The sequence below is a fragment of the Cucumis melo genome, chromosome 10 (assembly GCF_025177605.1).
Source record: "Cucumis melo cultivar AY chromosome 10, USDA_Cmelo_AY_1.0, whole genome shotgun sequence".
Classification (NCBI taxonomy): Eukaryota; Viridiplantae; Streptophyta; class Magnoliopsida; order Cucurbitales; family Cucurbitaceae; genus Cucumis; species Cucumis melo.
The window spans coordinates 4,943,682-4,966,862 of NC_066866.1; the positions used below are offsets into that span (position 1 = coordinate 4,943,682).

General features: G+C 34.6%; 4 protein-coding genes across 4 annotated transcripts; 3 read left to right on the forward strand and 1 right to left on the reverse strand.

Annotated features, from left to right (window-relative positions):
- Positions 1-622: 622 nt before the first annotated feature.
- LOC103488799 (sphingoid long-chain bases kinase 1) lies at positions 623-8,676 on the forward strand. The gene is made up of 10 exons (XM_051091321.1): positions 623-887; positions 1,317-1,880; positions 1,965-2,336; positions 2,635-2,728; positions 2,840-2,877; positions 3,296-3,442; positions 4,277-4,376; positions 5,024-5,961; positions 6,090-7,904; positions 8,000-8,676. The coding sequence occupies exons 1-9, from the start codon at positions 789-791 to the stop codon at positions 6,237-6,239; spliced, it is 2,502 nt and encodes an 833-aa protein (XP_050947278.1). The 5' UTR covers positions 623-788; the 3' UTR covers positions 6,240-7,904; positions 8,000-8,676.
- LOC103488798 (ferredoxin-thioredoxin reductase, variable chain) lies at positions 7,815-8,676 on the forward strand. The gene has a single exon (XM_008447694.3). The coding sequence runs from the start codon at positions 7,815-7,817 to the stop codon at positions 8,358-8,360; it is 546 nt and encodes a 181-aa protein (XP_008445916.1). The 3' UTR covers positions 8,361-8,676.
- Positions 8,677-16,949: 8,273 nt separating this feature from the next.
- Positions 16,950-18,117, forward strand: LOC127151463 (uncharacterized). The gene is made up of 3 exons (XM_051091322.1): positions 16,950-17,091; positions 17,293-17,388; positions 17,475-18,117. Exons 2-3 carry the CDS (start codon positions 17,329-17,331, stop codon positions 18,063-18,065), a joined length of 651 nt encoding a protein of 216 aa, XP_050947279.1. The 5' UTR covers positions 16,950-17,091; positions 17,293-17,328; the 3' UTR covers positions 18,066-18,117.
- A 537-nt stretch (positions 18,118-18,654) lies between these two features.
- On the reverse strand, positions 18,655-20,441 carry LOC127151464 (uncharacterized). Its single transcript, XM_051091323.1, has 5 exons — positions 20,139-20,441; positions 19,985-20,050; positions 19,517-19,906; positions 19,334-19,429; positions 18,655-19,242 (listed from the first exon to the last, which is right to left on the reverse strand). Exons 1-5 carry the CDS (start codon positions 20,439-20,441, stop codon positions 18,697-18,699), a joined length of 1,401 nt encoding a protein of 466 aa, XP_050947280.1. The 3' UTR covers positions 18,655-18,696.
- Positions 20,442-23,181: the final 2,740 nt, after the last annotated feature.

Consider the following 23,181-nt stretch of genomic DNA (forward strand, 5'->3'; position numbering starts at 1 on the left):
GAAGTTTACTTCAAAACAACCATTATAGAATTTTTCATGTAATAACCATAAATAAAATAGTTTTTATAAACTCATGTCAACGAATCTATACACTAATGAAATAAAATAAAATCACATAGACCATGCATCTTATCGTCTACCTCATTTTGTTGGGGTTATTTTATTCCTGGTGAATTTTATTTAGGTTTGTTGACACGAACAAAACACAAACCAATACAATTTTTTTCATCCATAAATCCAACAACAAAAACCTTAACAAAATTATTTCAAACAATTTCAAGAATCATTACTCTAAATCCACCGTTAAACTTAGAGAACATTTAAGGAAAATATTGAAACTATCAAATTCATCAAACTTTATCTATAACAAAATATCGAAATTACCTACAAAATATAGGAAAATCCATCCAACTTTATTTAGTCAATCGAAAAAAAATATATTAATATTTATACAATATAACAAGATTTAGATTTAATAAAGATAAATTAAATTTTGTTATAGTTCGGCTTTTCTTTTTCTTAATGAGATAAAAAGGATGAGAATTTAACCCAAAAAAGATATATATATGTATGTATATATATTTGGAAGCTTTGTGAGGATCTTTATCCAAATTTTTTATTTTTCTCCACCAACTATTCCACTAAACTCAGCACGAGCGGCTTTCTTAAATATAAAAAAAAAAAAAAAAAAGAAAAAGAAAAAGGAAAAAATAAAAATAAACGAATGGAACACAAAGTGAAGGTTCCTCGCCATTAAAGCAAAAATTATTTTTCATACCCAGCTTCGAATGACAGAGGCTTTAGGTTTGAGTGGGCAACCTATTCGATTCTCAGCCAGCAAAACAATCTGTGGACCAAGGATCTACGGTGGCCATGAACTGAAATTGGTAGGCTTGTTTAATCGAAATTTGGCCGCTGTTTCTTTTTTTTTTTCTTTTTTTTTTTGTCAGATTCGACTAGCTTAAGATCTGAAAGAGAGCTCCCTAGGTTTTTTGAAGCACCTTTCATCAAAATTCGTTCTGAATCTTCGATATAATTTTTCTTCTTCTCTGATTCGTCGTTTAATTGTTGAATTGAAGACCATTTTGTTGTATTCCCTAGAATTTTGAATTGCGTGCACTTGTTGGCTGATCCGATCTTTCACGCAATTGCGTAGGTAATTGTGAGCTTTTATTGTTTGAATGAATGAATGACAGATTGTTAGTTCAGTTGGGAATTAGGAGAGTTGGATCGTCATATACAGCTCATTTGTTGTTCATTTGAACCGAAAAATTACTTCCCCCATCTTTCGTCTCGTACTCATCCTTCGTGTACAGAGGACATTGAGTGCGGGGCTTGGATGTGCGTGTTTCTCGCGGTGTTTGTCTGTTCATATATTGGGGCCGAATTGTATAGCTATGCAGCAGAGTGAAGGTCTCTCTAGGAACAGTAATGAAAATGATATTTCTTCTTCGTCTTTGAGGCTGACAACGCCTCAAAAGTCTATTAGGCGATTGGGGTTGTGCTCGCAAATAGCAACTGGCGGACAACACTCCTCGCCCATAGTCTTCCCTGAGAAACGCAGCAAGGCTAAGTCTTCTTCCAGGAGAGGGAGTGAGATTAATTCCTCTATCCCCAAGTTCACCATGACTTCCAGTGACGATCGTGACAAGCCGAAGAGCTTTGAGCACAGGATTGACATAGGTGGAGGAGATGAAAAATCGGATTTATTGGGCTATACGGTATTCTCGGGTAAGCTGGTTTTGGATAAGAGAAAGAATTCAGACAAGAATACTTCTGATGATACCGGTGTAGCTGATCAAGAAGGTTTTGATGCTAAACTTACTAGCACGGCCTTGGTATGGGGTTCTCACATGCTACGTCTGGAGGATGTCATTTCAGTAAGCTTCTCTTTACATCTCACCAAAACACAAGGTCCAAGATTTTCTGTTAGACGTATTGATGAAATAATGATACTATGACAGGTCTCGTACAATGTTGGTCTCAGGCATTTTACAGTTCATTCCTATCCACTGCAGAAAGGTCCATGTGGTCTTTCTTGTTTTATGAAGGCCAGGAGAAAGCAGAAAAATTTTCGCTTTTTGGCTTCTAGCGTTGAAGAGGCAGTTCAGTGGGTTGGTGGTTTTGCAGATCAGCACTGCTATGTAAACTGTTTGCCTCACCCCTTACTCTCATCAAAGAAGCAGGCATCTTCAGAACTAATTCCGGTTGACACACCTCCTGAATTACTTTTCAAATGCAAGAATCCACCAAAGATGCTTGTGATATTAAATCCACGCTCTGGACGGGGTCGGTCAACTAAAGTTTTTCATGGAATTGTTGAACCAATATTTAAGGTATGATTTATCCATGCACTAAAGTTCGTATAGCATGCACTTTGTTTCCATTCAGCTAGATTTTTCCTCCAGCTAATTCCCAAAAAATGACCATGGAGTATACTGTTTTTAATGCCATTTTGTATCAGGATTTACTGATTTAGTGCAAACTCATGATGGAAGTTGACATTTGTACTCTTGAATGAAGTTGAAAATTTGGATCTTTTCTGTCTTGGGGGTTAATTTTACCATGGATTTGAAAGGTTCACTATCAGATGCGAGCTTATATATTTACTTATTTATTGCAAAAACTTAACAGCTTGCAGGGTTCAAATTGGAGGTGGTTAAAACGACATCTGCAGGCCATGCTAGGAAGCTAGCTTCCAGTGTTGACATAAGCAGTTGCCCTGATGGTATTGCCATTTGATGTGCTCTATTATGATAGACAAATGTTATTTCTGGATTATGTATTCATGCGATCATCTTTCCCGCTTTGAATAATGAATCCACCTTTCAATTTTCAGGAATTATTTGTGTTGGAGGTGATGGGATTATTAATGAGGTTAGCCACATCTATTTTTCTTTTCTCATGCTTTGAGTACGAACAATTGTTGGGGCTCTTATTATGTGTAATTGTGTGGTTTTGAGTCTAATAAGTACTTAAATTTTCAATTTTCTATCAAATAGGTCCTTGGAAAATTCAAATTTTTTAAAATTAATTGTTCTATTAGATAAAACTTTGAAATTTATGCAAAATGAAATCCTAAATTTTGAATTTGAGATTTATGCAAAATGAAATCCTAAATTTTGAATTTTGTGTATCACTGTAGATCCATAAATTAAAATTGAAAGCTTAGGGGCTAAATTTGTAGTTTTGAAAGTTGAAGGACGGAATAAACAGAGAGAGTATTTGTAATTTACCTATTTCTTAAGTGGTATATTAAGAAATACGAATCATATCAACCTTGGCAATTATGCAGGTTTTGAATGGTCTATTGAGTAGAGACAACCAGAAGGAAGGAATTTCTATTCCAATTGGAATAATTCCTGCAGGTTCCGATAACTCATTAGTTTGGACTGTTCTTGGTGTTAGAGATCCAATTTCTGCTGCAATGGCTATTGTGAAGGTGAAAACTTTTTATTGTTAACTTGGGATGTTTATGAAGTGTTTAGAGGGGTGGAGAAGGATCCGATAGTGATATTTGGTTTCTTGTTAGATTCCACGTTTCCTTTTGGACTTCTATTTTGAAGCCTTTTGTAATAATTCGTTAGACACAATTGTGTATAGTTGGAGTCCCTTTCTTTAGTGGGATTCCCTTTTTTGTGCGTTTGGTTTTTTGTATGTCCTTGGATTTTTTCATTATTTTCAATTAAAGTCGATATTTCTCCAAAAAAAGGCTATACTGTAAATAATCTTGTTTAAAAAAGAAAAGAAGTTACACCATGAACAAATAGATTTTCTGCACTTTTTGTTACTGTATTCCTTTAGATAAAAGAAAGGCTTTCATGACATGGAACCTGGTTACAATACAGTAGTTGTCTATATTTGTTGTTTATACAATTTCTATGCTCTTACTACTTGATATTCCTTGCATTTACTTTTCTAATTAAAGTTTGTACTTGCAATGGTAATATCAGGATTTACATTTCTGTTCCTGGCCGAAATGTAATTGAGGATATACTTATGTGGGATGTAATATGAACTCACCTCTTATATCAATGTATGAATAATTCTCATAACAAACAGTGAATTGCATGGTGATGTTATCGCTAGATACATGCTTGTACATTCATGCTTGTGTGGAAGCAGAGCCGATCACTATGTCTGCACCTACTACCCAACTTTTTATTAACTCACATGGGAAACATTATGCCTTCATTTGGTTGTTTCAAGATTAGATTTATTACTTATTAGCTATATTTCTCTCACTCTTGCTGTGGTGATTTTTTTTTATTCATAGGGTGGTCTTACTGCAACCGATGTTTTTGCTGTTGAATGGATCAAATCAGGTGTTATCCATTTTGGGTTGACAGTCTCATATTACGGATTTGTCAGTGATGGTTAGTAATGATATCGAAGTTCATTTTATTTTTAATTTCTTATTATGAACCAACGTTGAACACACAAAAGGGTGAGGTGCATGATGGCCTCTTCTTTTGGTGGTTATGGTAGATGTTTCTTTCCTTGCGCATTATGATCTTTTATTCTATTCTTCCTACATTAAAAATCATCCTTTATTGTTCTCTTGTCAATTCAGAGCTATGGTCTGAGACTCTGAATTCAGTCCCCCTATCCCTCTCTCTAAGTTGATTAAGATTTCAAAAGTATTTGGAGGAAACAAAGAACGAAATCATTGATTGGATGTAATCTTTACCGAGTCATTGTTGTTGGAAATACCTTTTTCTTCCTCTTGGGTCAATCCTCTCTCCCGTTATTTTTGGCAGTCAGTGGTAGAAGTCTAAAATAAGTATTTTACTTGAGGCTTCAAAAGCTTTTCACTACTATAGTAGATAAGTACGTGGTTTTGTTATGCTGCAGGTGGCTTTTGAATAGGCTGGCCTGCCTTCAGCTGGATATCTTAGAGACCAATTTTTGTTGACGCCACACTCTTTTTCTTTTTTTAGAAGAAATTTTATTGTTTTTCTTAATGATGGAATGGATTTTGTTCTGTAAAAGAAAATGATGTGAATTTGTCCATTTGTTACAGTGTTGGAACTTTCTGAAAAGTATCAGAAGCGATTTGGTCCTCTACGTTACTTTGTTGCTGGCTTCCTCAAATTCTTATGTTTACCGAAGTACAGTTTTGAAGTGGAATACCTTCCTGCATCGTTAGAGGATGAAGGAAAAGGCACTGCTGAACGTGAAGTTGTAGACATGTCAGATTTATACACAGATATAATGAGAAGATCGAGCAAAGAGGGCATCCCCAGGGCGTCTAGTTTATCAAGCATCGATTCGATAATGACTCCTAGTCGAATGTCTGGTGGAGACTTGGATACAACTTGTAGTAGCACTCGAGCTAGCACTGAACCATCTGAGTATGTGCGTGGTCTCGATCCTAAATCCAAGCGCCTTTCATCAGGAAGGAGTAATGTTACAGCAGAGCCTGAAGTTATTCATCCACAGCCACCCTTTTCAACTACTCCCAACTGGCCAAGAACCAGGTCAAAGTCTAGAACAGACAAGGGATGGACTGGTTTGATAACCACACAAGATACCACTAGATGTTCTTGGGGCAATGCTGCAAATAATGACAGAGAGGATATATCTTCCACACTGTCTGATCCGGGTCCGATTTGGGATGCGGAACCGAAGTGGGATACTGAGCCTAATTGGGTTGTTGAAAATCCAATTGAATTGCCAGGTCCAACAAATGATGCAGAAGAAGGTCCAACAGAGCAAGCCGTGCGAGTGGTTGAAGATAAATGGATTACTAAGAAGGGGAAATTTCTTGGAATCATAGTTTGCAACCATGCTTGTAGAACCGTTCAAAGTTCTCAGGTAGTGGCCCCAAGATCTGAGCATGATGACAATACTCTTGACTTGGTTTTGGTTCATGGGAGTGGACGTCTTAGGCTGTTGCGGTTTTTTTTGCTGCTTCAGATTGGTCGACACCTGTCCCTGCCGTTCGTTGAATATGTTAAGGTATGTTACTCTGCAGTTCCCATTTTCCCTTGCATTTCCAGGCTGCAATTAGGATTCTGTTTAAGGGTGAAAGTGACAGGTAAGGCTCCAAGCAGCACGACCTAAAACAACATTTGTTCTTGATACAGGTGAAGTCGGTGAAGATTAAACCTGGTAAGCATACGCACAATGGCTGCGGCATTGATGGTGAGCTCTTCCCCCTCACTGGCCAAGTCGTTTCTTCTTTGCTTCCAGAACAATGCAGACTTATTGGTCGATTTTCTGGCCATCACGTATAACCAAGTAATCCTCTTATCTGAAATATTTTGATGTGCCACTGACTGATGATCACATTCTGTTTAACTGAGTCCCGTTTTTTGTCGTGTGGTTATGTAACATGCGGAGCAATCCTTTATATCATAAAAGAGAATCTTTGTGCATTATTTCCCTACCCATTTCCCATCTCATAGTTCCTGTTTTTCTACCTTCGAACAAATCGAGGTCTCTGTAAATCTTTTGTTTAGAAAACGTGTCGCTTTTTGTCCTCCAGTTCTATCCCCTCTTGCATTCCCCTGTTGTGTATTTTGTATCCCCATATCATTTTCATTGTACAAGCGTGATAAGCTGCACTCTCAGCGCCCCGGTCGACTCGATTTAGTTCTATTTACATTTTTCACAAGTTTTCTGGAGATACTTATATTGTATATACGTGATTGTGAACTTTTGGCCTGCCCTTCTCCCCTTCTTCCCAGTTCTTCCTCTTTTAATGTTCTCTATTTATGTCTATATTAATCCAAGTGAGAGTTTCTTAATTAGCTATTCATGTTTGTGATTAAAAATGTCTTGTAGCTAGTTTGAAATATTTCTTGGCAGGTATGTTTGGTTAATATGATTTATTTAGTTGGCTTTTTAGTTGATTATTATTAAAGTTATGTGGACTTGCAATGCTTTGGTATTAACATGAATATTTCCATTTCGGCTTTGATTTGTGTCCTAAAAACATTAATGGCAAATCATTGACAACGTGCAGCTATTGATCTGATGAATTATGACCCATACATATTTACTTGTGAATTATGTGATTTATAATAGAAATATGTAGTTTATGAACCTATGAATTATCTAATTCCTCATCTTTTTTCAATTCAAAAAGTTTCTGATACTTCAATTCTGAAATTCTATGTCTGATTTAATTCAATATCGAACTTTTTAACTTTCTAATTAGCAAATTCTTGAGTTTTAAGAAAATTTCACAATCTTGCCCCTCATTTTCTTTTCTAAGATATAAACTTTCTTACTCTCATTTACATAATGATGATAACGTAAAATAAACTACTAAAATGCTAGTCAAATCATAGTTTGATTGATTAGAAGAGGTAAATTATATCTCCAAAAGATTATGATTTCTATTCTTCCTAAAACTAAAAGAAAATTAATAAATATGATTATGATTTAAATATCACAAAATCTGAATTGGGGAAGATATTTTCTAATTTTGAACGATTTGTCGTAGCGTAAAGATGGAACCGAGTACGACATCGCGACGATAATCACACGTTCACATATTCACGAGATAAGAAAGTACACGTGGCATCATTTACATTCTCTTGTTCCAGATAAGATGGAAATAATAATAATCATTTCTCATTTCTTTTTCCTTTTTCCTCTTTTTTTTTTTTTTTTCTTTTCTAAAATAAATTTGCTCTTCACGAAGTGGAAAATATCTGGTGAGGTAAGGCTGTGCGTTTGTGTGTGTGTGGACACCGCCAATAAATTAATAAAATAAAATTGAAGGAAGAAGAATTTTTTTAAAAAAACTCAAGAAACCATATTCATTTCCTTCTTAGGCGAAAGAGTCCTCCAGCGGCACAGAAATGATCGGTATTGCGAATAGTATCGGCCTGATGCCTCCGCCGGTACCGTCGTCGGCGTCGGTGGCTGCACGTTTTGCCTGTTCTATGACGGTATTCTCTACTTCTGATGTTAGATCTTCCTTTTCGTCATCCGTTTGTTCTTTATCGTCAGTTGTTGTTAATCCTTTTAACTGCTCGATTCGAAGAGGGAGAAGATTGTTTAGCGAGGTTTCAGTTAGATCAGATTCCGGAACTTCATCTTCAGCTACTGCTGTTTCGGCGGCGACAACGTCATTGTCGGAGGAAGAGACTGATGAAGCGGCTGCCGCTAGAATTGGAGCGAGAGTTAGGGTTAAGGTGCCTTTGAAGGTGTATCATGTAGCGAAGTTACCAGAGGCGAATCTTGAGGGAATGGAAGGAGTGCTTAAGGATTATGTTCGTGTTTGGAAGGGGAAGCGTGTTTCTGCTAATCTTCCGTATAAGGTGGAGTTTGTTGTTCCTGTTGAAGGTCGTCCACCAATCAAGTTTGTTGCTCATCTTAAGGAGGAAGAGTTTGAATACGTTTAATCAGGCTTGTTATTCATCATCATCTTCTTCATTCTAATGAATCATCAAGCCAAGACAATTGTTGTTTTTCCGATCTCAGTATTAATACCAAGCTTCCTTGTGCAGTATTATTGTCAACCTTTTAAGGTTTGATCTTCTTCTATAGTTCTATCTACACCATTTACGTTTTCCTTTGTAATGTAGAAAAATTGCTCGAATGTTTTTCTTCTGAGCTAGTTAACTTTCTCGATTCTCGATTTGGCTTTGTAAAATAATTGCGCCAAGACAAGAGGAAATTTAATCATCTAATACATGTCTGATCCGAATGGTTTCAAAATCGGTTACTCTTGTATGGATGTTGTTTCAACAACCTATTGTGCATCACCTTTTACTTCGAGGGAGGATGGGGATTTGAAGTGGTTGGGCTTTCCTTCCATTGTGAAGATAATTGCTTACTTGTTTCTTGTGAGTCGCTCCAGTTTACAGTGAGATTCTTCTGTGCTGTTAGACGATATAATATTCAATTTAACTTTACCTATCAACTTAGTACTTGTTTGGATCGACTTCCTAAGCATTTATGAACAGCACTTATAAACAACTTAAACACTTAAAAAGTCAACACGAAGCACCCTTAAGCTTTTGGGTTAATCAGTGATTTAACACCGAGCCTTCTACACATTTCAAGTCCACAATTGGGAGAGTGTTAGATGATATAATATTAAATTTACTTTCATTCCTTAGCTTTAGTATTTGAGTCAATTGGTGATTTAACACATAGGACTTTCAAGAATAGACCCACCTTATTCTATTACCTTTCTTATGTGATTTTCTATCCTATTGGCTAACTAAAATTTTGTTTTCTGCGTTGCATACGTATAGACTTGAGATATGTAGTGCCCATTTGATAGGTTATTTGTAAATATGATTTTTGTAAGAGTAGTTATAGCCGCTTCTTTTATTCTAGTTTTGCTGGATGGTCGATTAGGTATGCCTAAGTTGGCTTGGTCCATATTGAACTGATTTGAGAAGAGTTTTGAATTGTAATGTACTTATCTTTACATCATACATGCATTTAATAATAAAAATTCAATCGGTTCCTATCGTTGTGGGTTTCTTTTACTATATGGTGAGGATCTGGTTGACTAGGCTTTGGAGTGTCCATGTGTCTAGGACTCGCAAGTCAAAAGTCTGCTTGAGCTGCATACAGCTTACTGTTGATTTACTTTGATGTAGAATGTTTTTCTAGAGAAGAAATACTTTGATGTAGAATGTTAAAATAGTTCATTGCCTTCTCAATTGAGGGCAATATATTGAACACCAAATCTTGAACTTTTCTTGAGTTTCTGAAGAAACTAGCTAAGATCTAGATTTAGGTCAGTACATAAGGCATCTTTCATAACTGTGAGTTAAACCTATTCATGATGTAGATGCAAAGTAAAAATATGTTAAAGGCGTCAACAGAGGGATGGAACCGTGATATGAATGAGAGGGTTAAATCTTGTTTGCAGTTCATAGAATTAAGATTTCTTTGAGTTCGCTGCTATTTGTTGTACTCAGAAAAGTAGAAAAGTAGAAACTTAACAACGAATGCTATTATCATCTAAATTGGAAAACTGGGAGATCTGATGATTGAAATAATTACACTTTGCATATTGATAATTCTACATGATGGATCGGTGTGACTATGTCCAAGCTCAAAAGAGATTTTAGTGCTGAACATGAATGACTCTAGATGAGATGGAAAGGTGCATTCTGCAGATAAGAGGAGGGGAATAAATCTCATTGAGTAGTTTTGAGGGCCAAACCTTTTCCTTAGAAAAGTCACTAGTATTGCTGAAACTGAACATTGGACAAGATTGAATTAGTTGTTTGTTTCTTAATGGATTGAGTGCAAAACGTTATAAATCTTTGCCTGCTTTGAATGCATTACATTTGAAAAGTGATCATAAATCTCAATCAGCAGGTACATCATCTAATTAATCTTCGTGAAATTCGATGAAAATTCTCACCTTTTTACATGATATTTCAATTGTTCCATTCTAGAGTAACCTGTGGTCGTGACCTTACTTGAACAGATTCTGTTGTGTAGGCTGTTCATCTGTCTCTTTGAATTCTAAAGAATAGCCTTTGGTCTGTGATCGCATGTATAGATATTATCTGAGTATTCATTTAATTTAAAGAACCGACTAGAGATAAGCATGGAACAGACGATGGACAACATTCAAAAAAGTTGGAGAGAAAATATGAAGCACCACAAACAGAACTGGTGATCTCTTTCTCTCATTGAACTCTCGCTTGGTTCCAGCCTAATATAGTGTATTATGCTTCATTACATGACTTATTGAAATTCTTATTTCTGTTTCATTTTTCAATTAATTGAATCCGAAACTAGAAATGCTTGTAGACAAGGAGAAGTTACAGAACTACTTTTTGTAGTAACATAATATAACATCGAGCTTTATCGATGCCATGCATGCATTACTGAAATGAGACTGAGTAATATCGAAGACATAGAGAGAAATATTTGTTTTCTTCTGCTCCACCTCTAACTTCATTATTCTGTTAAATCATGAGGATATATCTATGAAGTCAGTGTTGCATCAATCTTGTACTATGTATAGGAGCATCTGTTAGATTGTCCTCTCTTTGATTATTTACTATGATTTGTTTTGCTGATTTTAGTTTAAAGAGAAAGAAACAATGGCTGGCATGGGTTAGATGGAGTTGGGTATTTGAAATCATTTTGGATTGTTGGATTAGTTTGATTCAACTGTTGTGAAGTTTGGTGAATTTCTTGCTTGCTTCAATTTCAATTCATTTCCACAACTGAAAACCTTTAACCTTTACCTTCACCTTCTAAATTCTTGATTTAGACTGTTATCTAATAAGCTAAGGGGATTAGCTGGGTTATCTTTTCTAATTAAATGAATGGTTTTGGTGAATTTTCATGCCTAGAAGTGGCATTGGAAGCAACTTTATAGCATGTGTTAATACTCTTGAAAAGTGCTTTATCATTGAATTATATACGTATATATTTTTTTTTCGTGAAAAATGTAGTTGGCCTTGGATTGGGATTTTCTTTCCCTAGGGTATCGTATTTTCTATAAAGTTGTTCTATATCGTCGTGTTTTGAAAGGTGCTTCCTAAATTTAATTTAATTTAATTTCCATTTTTTTCTTTTTTGGGTGTGAAAAATGCTTTGAACTGAAGTATTTTCTTATTAGCACTCATGGAAGGAATATTAATTAGTTGGGAAGCATTTTTTTTTTATCATCTAGTCATACACTAAAAGAAATTTGAAAAAAGAAGTTTTAGCTTTTATTTACATTTAAAACATCACACCAAATACACCTTAGTCCAAAGTATTTGAACCTATTTTTTCCATGTGTTTTTCTGGTGGATTAAGTGGAGGGGAAGATACCTGAACTTTAGGAAAATAAATAAATAAATAAATAAAACATTTGGTAAAATATTTACATAAAATTTTGTCTTTTAGTGTTTTTGTTCTAATGTAAATAGTTTTTAAATTTTCTATTTTTTAAAAAACCTCAATAATAAATGTCTCAATTGTTCTGTTTATTTCTAATACTAAGTTTCGTAACTTTTAAATTTTATAAAAAATAAAATGGAGGATTTTCTTGAAAAAGAAAAGGTACTTAAAATATCATTTTCTAAGTATATATATATATATGAAATTAATGTAGTTAAACATTAAAACAGATGAACAATTATGGGTTTTTTGGTTATTAAGATAGATGTGTATATATGTGTGTATGTATATATGTATGTATATGTGAAAAGGAAAAGTCTAGTAATTTTTTTCAAAAATAAAAGTTGGAGAAATGTCTTAAAGTGAAAATTAGGAAAAGAGAATAAATGAGAGATAGTATTAATTAGAGAGAGAAGTTAAGCTTCAAAAGAAAGATAGATAAGTGAAAAAGAAATGAATTATAGTTTGAGAGTAAAGTTAGACATTAAAAGATACTTTTAAAGAAAGAAAGATTAGAAAAGGACACAAATTTTAGAGAGATATATATACTAGGAAAAAAGCTTTAAGGAAAATATTAAAACTTTGGGCAGAAAAGTGAGAACATTATAAAAAGAGAGAATGAAATTAAAGTAATAGAAACATGGAAATTTTAGTGAGAGAGAATTTGTTTAAAAAATGTTTCCAACCATCTCCTAAAAATACAAAATTTTGGAAAATGAACGTTTTCTTCTAAAGTTATATTAAATCATAAATTTGATCGATATAAATCATAAATTTTGATCGATATAGTTTGAAAAGGAAAATAGAATTTCAATCTTATAATTAAAAATTCGGAATTTAGTCTACGTGCTTCAATGAGATCTCAATTGTCCTGTTGTATGGACTGTTTGAAGTTTCCATCATATACAATTCTAATCTTAAAATTTAAATTTTAAATTTAAATTTTGTCCAAACGTCTTAAATAAATTTTTATTAATTAATATCTTCTTTAGTTCATCAATAAATATGTTTAATCATTTCACAAATAGATAGGAGTATATAATCAATTATTGAAAACACAACAACAGAGACTATTGGCTGGCGATTGGTACAAAATGTTGAAAATAGTTGAGGTGTTGTACCAAATATCATCTTCCATCCTCTTAGAACAAATAATGTAATGTTTTGAACTTTAATGAAAGGGGTCCCTTCCTCTAATCGATGAATTTCTCCCCTTCGAGGTGAGGAGTGGTATTCGTGTTTGAGTAGGATCGGATTGGGTAGAAACGTTTTACGTTCATAGTACACGAGTTTTGGGATGTTTGAGCATGTATTTTTGAAGATTAAAATCACATGATTTTTTGTAGTATATTGTTTTAAGATATCGTTTGACAATTGAGTATTTGATTTTGGTACCTAGTTTTCGAAAATTAAGTTGGAAAGTATTTCTTTTACCTTTTATTATTATTATTGTTGTTGTTAGTAGTCATCTATCTTCTTCTATTGATGTTTTATAGATAAAGAAGTAACCTTTGCTTTTAGAATTAAGCTAATAAATCAACTATTTACTAAAGAAATATGAAAATCTTGTTTGAAAATTGAGAGCGTAGGATTAATCTTAAAAATTAAACGATTATCAAACATGTCATAATATGAGTTCATGCAATACATAAGTTTCGTAGAATTACTAGATTGGAGTACATTTATTATATATTTTCTTAAGTGTTTATCTAAAAAAGAAAAAGTGATTTTAAAAGGAAAAATGAAGAGTTTTTGAAACAATTTTTTGAAGTGTATTTTAAATAGTTTTATCGAAAAATTTTCTTTTAAAAAAATCTATTTTAAATGTGATGCAACGAAAAAGGTATTAGACCAAATCCACGGCCGAACAAGAGAAATTAATATACAAAATTAAATGAGCTACGCAACAAACACGAAAGGTTATATATGGTAGTATTGACCAAATGCTTCTAATTATTAGAATCCTAAATATCTCCTAATTCTACTCAATCCTCATCACCCTATTTTTTGAAGAAGAAATTATTGGGCATGTTATGGAATTACTAATGTACATTACGACAAAAAGACAATATAATTTGTTTTTCTTTCTCTTAATAATCATGTGGATTGTAATAATAGAGGAAAGCAATTAAAAAAAAAAACATTTTCTTAACAAACATTGGAATAAAAGGAAACATTTTCATTGGAGATTCACAAAACCAATATAATCTCGGAATATGATTTGTGAGAAATGAATGTTTACATTATTATAAGACATTTATGGATCTCATTATTTGTGTCTCCTTTATTGATGGATTAAAGGAGTACTTATAGTCTTTATACTATAAAGTATAATCTTTTGCAACAATTTTGTTTGGGAAATTGCCAAAAATAGGTTAAAAAAAGAGATTTAAATGAATTTTGGGACAAGTTTTCAAAAGAAAGACTTTTAGGACAATTTGGGTGTGAATAGACAAAAATGCCCTTCCTTTCCTTTCCCTCTTCCACGTTGCTTTCCCTTCTCTCCACCATCGATTCGTTCTCTTTCGCGTATAGTTCCGTTTCCCTTCTCTTTTCTTTCGTGTAGAACACCTGAACCTACTCCGGCCATCGTCAGTTGTTCATCGTCACTTGCCCATCGTCGCTTGCCCATCGTCGTTTGCCCTTCGTCGCTTGCCCTTCGTCGCTTGCCCTTCGTCGGTCGTTGTCCAGTGCATTTCGTCGCTCCTATTCGGACCATTCAATCAACTTCGAGCGTCTTATTTAGGTGAGTTTCATGTATAACCGATTTTCAATTTATCTGCTGTAAGTAAATGTTTGTTAGGGTATTTGGTGCTATTTTCATCCGTAATTGTCTGGTTTTTGGAATTGGACTTATTTGCCGTAAATTAGTTTAGTCAAATTTTGGTTTTAGGTTCTTAGAAAGTTCAATGTTCAATGGCTAGTGAAAAATGAATTGAACTAGAGGATGAGGATTTAGTTGGATCAAATAGAGGAGGAGTAAGCAATAGGAATAGAAGGAATTAAGGTTTTTTTTTTTATCTCGCATTTTTTTTTATCTCGCACTTATCTCGCACGTATCTCGCACGTTCCAAACTTTCACTATTTATTTCAAAATCAACTTGGTACACCTCCTAATCCATTTAGAGCTATTCTTTGCATGTTTAGTAACTCTCTTAGGCCCTCATGCTTTATCATGCTTTATCTCGCACGTATCTCGCACACATCTCGCACGTTCCGAACTTTCACTATTTATTTCAAAATCAACTTGGTACACCTCCTAATCCATTTAGAGCTATTCTTTGCATGTTTAGTAACTCTCTTAGGCCCTCATGCTTTATCTCGCACGTATCTCGCACGTATCTCGCACACATCTCGCACGTTCCGAACTTTCACTATTTATTTCAAAATCAACTTGGTACACCTCCTAATCCATTTAGAGCTATTCTTTGCATGTTTAGTAACTCTCTTAGGCCCTCATGCTTTATCTCGCACGTATCTCGCACACATCTCGCACGTATCTCGCACACATCTCGCACACATCTCGCACGTTCCAAACTTCCACTATTTATTTCAAAATCAAATTGGTACACCTCCTAATTCATTTCTTTACATCTTGCACGCATTTTGTAGGTTCTTAAGTTCAAATCAATTTTTTAAGATACAAAAGTACTTAAGGTAGTTTAAGGATGGCACATGTTCGGATTTTAGTGCGTCACGGTGGTGAATGGGATGAGGGACGAAGAAAATATGAAGGAGGAGTGTTAAAAGGCATTGTTGTCCCTAAAGAAATAACACACAAAGATTTACAGTCTGAACTATATGACCTTGCAGAAGTTGACCCTACAAAGTTTGACATAAAGATAAGATGTATATATGAGATCAAAGGGGAAAAGGAAGCTCCTCCATTTGAGTTAAGCAATGACCGTGATTTGAAGTTTTATATTCTTAGTGAAAATCCATTGGAGGTCCCCCTATACCTATCGTTTGAGCCTACAAGCAATCGAAGCATGAAAGTGTTAAACAAAGATTACAATTCAGTATCTGGGAGCAACCAAGTTCAAAATTTAAACCCTCATCCTCCTCCAATTGGAATGGATAGATTAGATGAGAATGAAGTTGATATTGGTGAAGTCGAGGGTGGCTTGTGTCATAACATGATAGGGACCAATTCGGCTATATGGGAATCATATGAGTCATATCATTCAATAGATGATACTTTTACATTGGAGTCAGTTGAGATGTACAATGAATTGTTTGACATCCCAGAACAAAGAGATGCTCCTACAAAAGATTGCAAAGGAAAAGGTAAAGTTGACTACAGGTCCTCTAGTCGGAAGTTGAAGACAAAAGGAAGTGGCTGGTCGGAAGAAAGCTCTACAAGTGAAGAGTTGGATGTAGGACAAATATTTTTTTGCAAGAGAGATTTGTCAATGAGATTAAGTGTGTTGGCAATGAAAAAAAATTTTCAGTTTGTAGTAAAAAAGTCTACAAAAGAGGTTCTTTTCGTTAGATGCATCGACAACAAGTGTGGTTGGAGATTGCGAGCGGTTAGACTGAAGGATTCAAATATATTCAAGATTAAAAAGTATGTGAAAGTTCATTCATGTTCTCTTGAGTTTTTGAATCGTGACCATAGGCAAGCAAAATCTTGGGTTGTTGGAGAATTAATAAAGTCCAAATTCAAGGGGCCCGGTCGCATATACAAACCACGTGATATCATAGAAGACATGAGGCAAGACTATGGCATAAATATGAGTTATGAGAAAGCATGGCGTGCCAGAGAAAATGCATATGAACGAGTGCGAGGGTCTCCTGAAGAGTCATATAATCTTTTGCGTAGATATGGTGAAGCACTCAAATTTACAAATTCAGGTACAATATTTCACATGGAACTCGAAGATGATCGTTTCTTTAAATATCTTTTTATGGCTGTTGGTGCATGTGTTAGAGGATTCTTAAATTGCATTAGACCGGTCATAGTCATGGACGGAACATTTCTTAAGAACAAATATCGGGGTCAGTTGATAGTGGCCGTTTGTTTAGATGGTAACAATCAGATCTATCCTCTAGCCTTTGGAGTAGTTGATAGAGAAACAGATGACTCAATACAGTGGTTCTTAGAAAAATTGAAAGTGGAAAGTGGATCCAAAATTATGGAAGGAATACTTGCAATGGAAAAAATCAAGAAAAACAACCCATGAAGAAAGGAAAGTAGTCTCCACAACCAGAAAGAAAGACTTTTTCAGACAGCTTGAAGAAAACACATGGGTACATGGAGACGTAAGTACTCTTCCCAAACGATCGCTTATATTTGATATACGATCGCTTCTATTAACTAAACGATCGCTTCTATTAACTAAACGATCGTTAAGTTAATATTACACGATCGCTTACTACGTAAACGATCACATGTACATTTCTTATGCGATCGCTTATCCTCTCCTTTCATTCATTAAACGATCGTTTATTTTTTCTTTGTAGACATTGGATCTGCTATTCGCCCACTTGCAGAATAAAATGTTGCATCTCAAGCACCATTGCAAGCGTTCTTTTAGAATATTACATTCCTCTTTTCTGGTAAGTTGTTATTCTTTAATTTTTTTTTTGTATACAAGTTAAACTGCATCATTATATTCTGATTAAATTTTGACTTGTTCTTGAAGACTGGAATCAATAAACCAGACTGCATTGTTTGGAACCACATTTTTGATACTCATCTGGTGACACCAGATAATAAGAAAGCTGAATGGACAGACCCAACAGCACACCTAACTATATGGACAGAAAAAGATGTCGAATACTATTTCAACACTGCTGTTGGTGATTACAACGACATACCAGGGTGGGGAGATGTCAACTACGTGATTACCTGCATCAACATAAAAGAACACTGGTTGGCTATTGCAGCTGATATGAGAAAATGCAGGATCTACGTGTTCGACTCAATGCCAAATTATGTTGAGCAGAAACTTGTTGATGAAGCTCTTCAAATGCCTGCACGATGCATTGCCTCACTCGCGATTGCAATTGGAGTCAACCTCCATTCAGATCGTTTCACATATGGCCCTTGGCCAATACGCAGATCGAAGGCCACATTACAGAAAGGGCGTTCATTGGATTGTGGAATTTTCTGTACCAAATTTGTTGAATGCCTTGTAACTGCTAGTGACCTTGGTTGTCTAACTGTGCCAAACATGAAACTGTTTAGACAACAATATGTGCTGGAACTTTGGGCCAATAAATACTTTTGTTAATATTTGTATTCGTTTATATAATTTTTTTATGTAATTTTTATAGAGAGAATAACATATTATAATTTTAAACTTTGTTATAAAATAAATACTTTGTGATATTTTCAATTAAACGCGACCAAAATTGAGAAAGAATATTTGAGTTAATATTTGTATTCGTTTAGATACATATCACAAAATATTCGTGTAGAGAAATACTCATCGCGCACATATGTATAAACGATCTTCTTAATAAACGATGTCTAAACGATCTTCTTAATAAATGTCAAAATATTAAGCGATCGTTTAGTAAAGTCTAAACGATCGTTTGGTAAAGTCTAAACGATCGTTCGGTAAGTGTAAACGATCTTCTTAATAAACGATGTCTAAACGATCTTCTTAATAAACGTCAAAATATTAAGCGATCGTTTAGTAAAGTCTAAACATCGTTTGGTAAAGTCTAAACGATCGTTTGGTACAGTCTAAACGATCGTTTGGTAAAGTCTAAACGATATTCTTAAAATCATAAAAAAATTCAGCGATCGTTTAGCTACAAGTAGTTTTGCAACATAGAGAATAATCGATACTACTAATTGAAATGCAACATACACAATAATAGAACAGCCAATTGATACTTGTGATTTATGTTAATATTTCAATACATAGGAGTGTTGGTCCATACTTGAAATGCTAATTGTTTTCTAAAGTATGACATGTTTTCTTGACATAATGTATCTAAACCAACACCAGCAGCTATGTACTCAAAATACTTAATTGCGAATACGCCACAATCACAATTATTTCGTTGAAGTGGAATTGGGTCAACAATGACAACTGGCCAAGGTTCCTTGTATGTCGATGATCTACCTCTCCTATCAAAGAAGCCAGTACTATCTAACAACTTTGGCACCAACTGTCGAATGGGCAGTAATATGTTTGTCATCTCTTCGGCAGTTGTAAGTGACGGAAGCGAATCCCATACCTTCACTTGACAACTTACCAAATCCAAGCATAATAGAACCCAATGGTTGCCATGGACATTGAATGGAGAGTAAACGTAATCAACACTTGCCCAAGGATCTTGGAAGTCCACTTTTGACCCGACAACATAGTCAACCAACCTATACTCTTCGTCCCAGTCAAACGGGCGATTCTCTTTGATACATTCTTTGTATAGGGGCCACTTCGAAACTAAAATGCGCTGCAAAGAAAAACATACAAACGCAAATATCAGACCGAAAGACAAATATCAAACGCAAATACATACATAAAGTAACGAGACGATTACAAACCATAAAGATTGTGTCTGCAGTTGTGAAGTTCTGAGAAGAAGGTATCCCGGCTGCCTTAATCTTCAAGCGAATGAAAAGAAAAAGTGCATCCAAATGCTAATACAAACAAAAGTAAGCAGTAAATGTATAGAACCATAACAATGATAAAATTATAATTGCATAAATGATAAGATAATCCCATACCTCATCCGACAACCACCGGCGACACATAAACAAGTCTCTGAAAAAAGCCTTCGATTTTTTCCCATGAAAGGTTTCACGCAGCTCATCGTCTGTACGCTTGTCTGTAATCCAAGCTCGAAGTCTATCTAAATGGACGTCAAGTATTTTGTGCATAGGATCATAAACAATTGCTTCAGACTCAGAGGTGCTGGTGGTTGATGTCAGAGACCGTTTAGGTAGAGTTGTGAATGGGGTTGATAGGTAAACACTTGCACGCTTCCTACGGGCGGGCCGAACGTGTGGTCGTTGAGTGAGAAATGGTTCTATCTCTATGACGTCCTCATCGTCAACGACATCTATTGGCTCCTCTAAACCAATATCAACCTTCTTCTCCAACACATCTTCGTCACCCTATGGAAGCTCATAATGCATTAGTGTATATAATGATAGAAATTAAACATCAATATTAGCATGAACATGGAACCAAACCTTCTTTTTAACTTCAATGTGTTCATCCTCCAAGCCTTCGGACACCTTGTGGTCCCCTTCGTCACCCTATGGAACCTCAAAATGAATTAGCGAGAACATGGTTACCAAATATGAAACAACTAACGTGAATACACTTAACAGTTTCATTCCTAACCTTTCTTTGAAGTCCAATGTGCTTCAATATGGTTGACATCAGGCCCTTCAATTCGTCAATATCGGATTTTATAGTATTAAGTTGGCCTTCAACAACCGCTACTCGATCTTGGAGATTTCGAATAGCCTTTTTCATCTTAATCTTGGACTTCTGTTTCTTACTCTTTTTCAACTCATCTTCATCGTTAACAACTTCTCGTACTCTTTTTGAACCACCATTCTTCGACTGAATAATGGTAGATGAGCGGAAGTTTTCAAAAAGTTCACCTGAAGCAATTTTCAATTGCTCCTCTTCAGGTGTCATCTCAATGACCGCCTTAATTATAAACTGCAAATAGAAAAAGGCAAATGTATTTAGGACAAAGAAATAAGCACAAAATCACGCGATCCTTAAGTAAGTTACTATTGCTTGCTACTTACCATTGGCGAGTCAAACACCTGGCTTATAGTTTGGGACTTTGGTGATTGTTGGCACACCCACCTCAGCATTCGTGGTATGGCATGATCGTTTACTTTATCTACACCACATCCAATGATGGTTGGTATAGACTCATATGCCCAAACCTATTCCACATTTGACAAACAAGTTTAGAAAGTGCCACAAGATATATATAGATATATAAACAAGTGGTTATACAATCGTTTGAAAACAACTATACGATCATTTAACATAACTAAACGATCGTTAAAAAGAACTAAACGATCGTTTAAATAACTAAACGATCGTTTAAAATAACTAAACGATCGTTTCAAATAACTAAACGATCGTTTCAAATAACTAAACGATCTTTTTAAAGTTTTGAAGTAAGAAGTAAGAAGTCAAATACCTGTAATGCATGCGGAAATCCATTGATAGTATATTTTTTTGTCTGTGTTGATTTCTTCTTTCCCTTGGCATATTGCTTGTCCAAGGCTCTTTTCAATGCACTTAGCGTGCGTACAAAAACAATCCGACCCCAATCATAATTATTAAATGAATTCCAATCATCAGCAATCTTAAAAAAACCAATGTCCACTTTGGTTCGCCTATCTTTTCCCAACAAAGATATCTCTATAAAGTAGACTAAAGCTAATTTGACGATATCATCGTCATCACCCTCGTATTCCAAAAATATATCTTCTAAGTCGCTAACGTAAACACAGTCCTTGTCTTTGAAAAACTTCTCCAACAGTCGACTGTTCCCACCCAACTGAATATAGTCCTCTTTAGGACCCCATAGTCCAGTTACGATGTTAAACTCTCTCCTACCGAAAGTACAAACAACGCCCCCTAGTAGGAAACTTATAGAATCCTTTCCTTCATCTTCCACCTCCCTTAACAGTAAGTAGTGGATGAGTGGCCCATTGAAGACAATATTTAGGTCCAAAAAGTGCCCAAACTTTGTTTTCCTAAATAAGGCTAATTGATCGGGTTTGAGTTTGGCCTTAATATTATGTGTTGTCTTTTCCAAATGAGACAAACAGCTTACTAGGGAATAAAAATGATGGGAAGGATTAATCTTGTAGAAGGGTCCGTCGGTCGATGTTGAAGTCGATGTCATGATTCAAGCCAAGAAAAAGCAAATATATTGAAAATGGGTTACAGATAAAACTCACTGAAATAAGAGAACACGCTCAAAGTTGATTCTTAGGTTCGAAAAGGAGAAGCGACGAAATGCACTGGAGGACCGACGACAGACGAACAGTCGGAGTATCTTCGAAGAGCAGAGCGGGAAATTTCAAAAGCCAAAGAAAGGAGATGTTTTTTTTTTTTACTTCAGGTGTTCTATGCGAAAGAGAAGGGAAAGCGAACGTGGGTAGGCGAAACAATCAATAGAGAGCGATAGAAATTTAATGAAGGGCATTTTTGTCTATTCACACCCAAATTGTCCTAAAAGTCTTTCTTTTGAAAACTTGTCCCAAAATTCATTTAAATCTCTTTTTTTAACCTATTTTTGGCAATTTCCCATTTTGTTTGTATTAATGTTTTCCATTTTATTTTTTGGAATATCGTTATTATTGATTAAATAATATGTGAAGTTAAAGTTATTGGTCGTTTAAATATGATAAATAAGATGTATATTATTATTTTAAAAGACGATGACTTACTTTTTTTTTTCTAAAACAAAATGATTGTTTTCTTATCTAGAGAAGAAAAATGTCGGATAATGTACGTATGGAATTACGATCACACTCTATAGCAAGTTTGTACGGCAAAAAAAAGTGTTGTTTTATTAACAATGCGTATGTGGAATTTCAAGTACATGTTGGCTTTAGATGAGTAGTTCGATAAATATATTAAGGTCGGTAGAAATAAATTATAGAATATAAAATTTGAAAAGAATGATAAATGATTTCTAGCAAATATGCTAATAGTTTATCTTTAGAAACTAATTAAATAATATTTTGGTTTTTGTATTTTTTTGTTCTTTGTTCGTTTAAAACAATTTTGTTAATGCACTTTCAATATATCAATTTTGCTAATAATCGTAAAAATTTAGGAGTTTAATTACAACTATTGCCAATATTTCAAGAAATTATTTTGTCATTTATCAAAAAGAAAAACCAATACAAACATCTAACTATTTTTTCAAGCCCTAATTAAAAACTCAACATCTCTATCTACCTAATAATTCACTATACAATTGGTTTCTTCGACTCTCATAGAAGCCGAATTAATTGAATTGGTTGTTATAAAACTAGGGTTTTGGAGAGCTTATCTAACCTTGATCATCCCATCATAACAATTAATTTATGGTCGAATTGTTCCTAAGTGTCGCATTCAAATGTGATATCTTTGCACAATCATTTATTGTGTGTGGTGCTTATGGACATTTGCATGATAATAAAAATATAATAACCAAAAAGGAAAATTGCTCAATAGTAGTTTGCATAGTGGTTGTATGTTCCCACCACTAATAATTAGAGTTTCAATCACCGACATTATGTTATAAAAATAATATATTTATATATATGTGTGTATGTATATGTATGTATTAGATTTTAGATATATCATAAGATGAAATAATTTTGAAATGGCCAAAAAGAAAAAGATGATGCCTTTG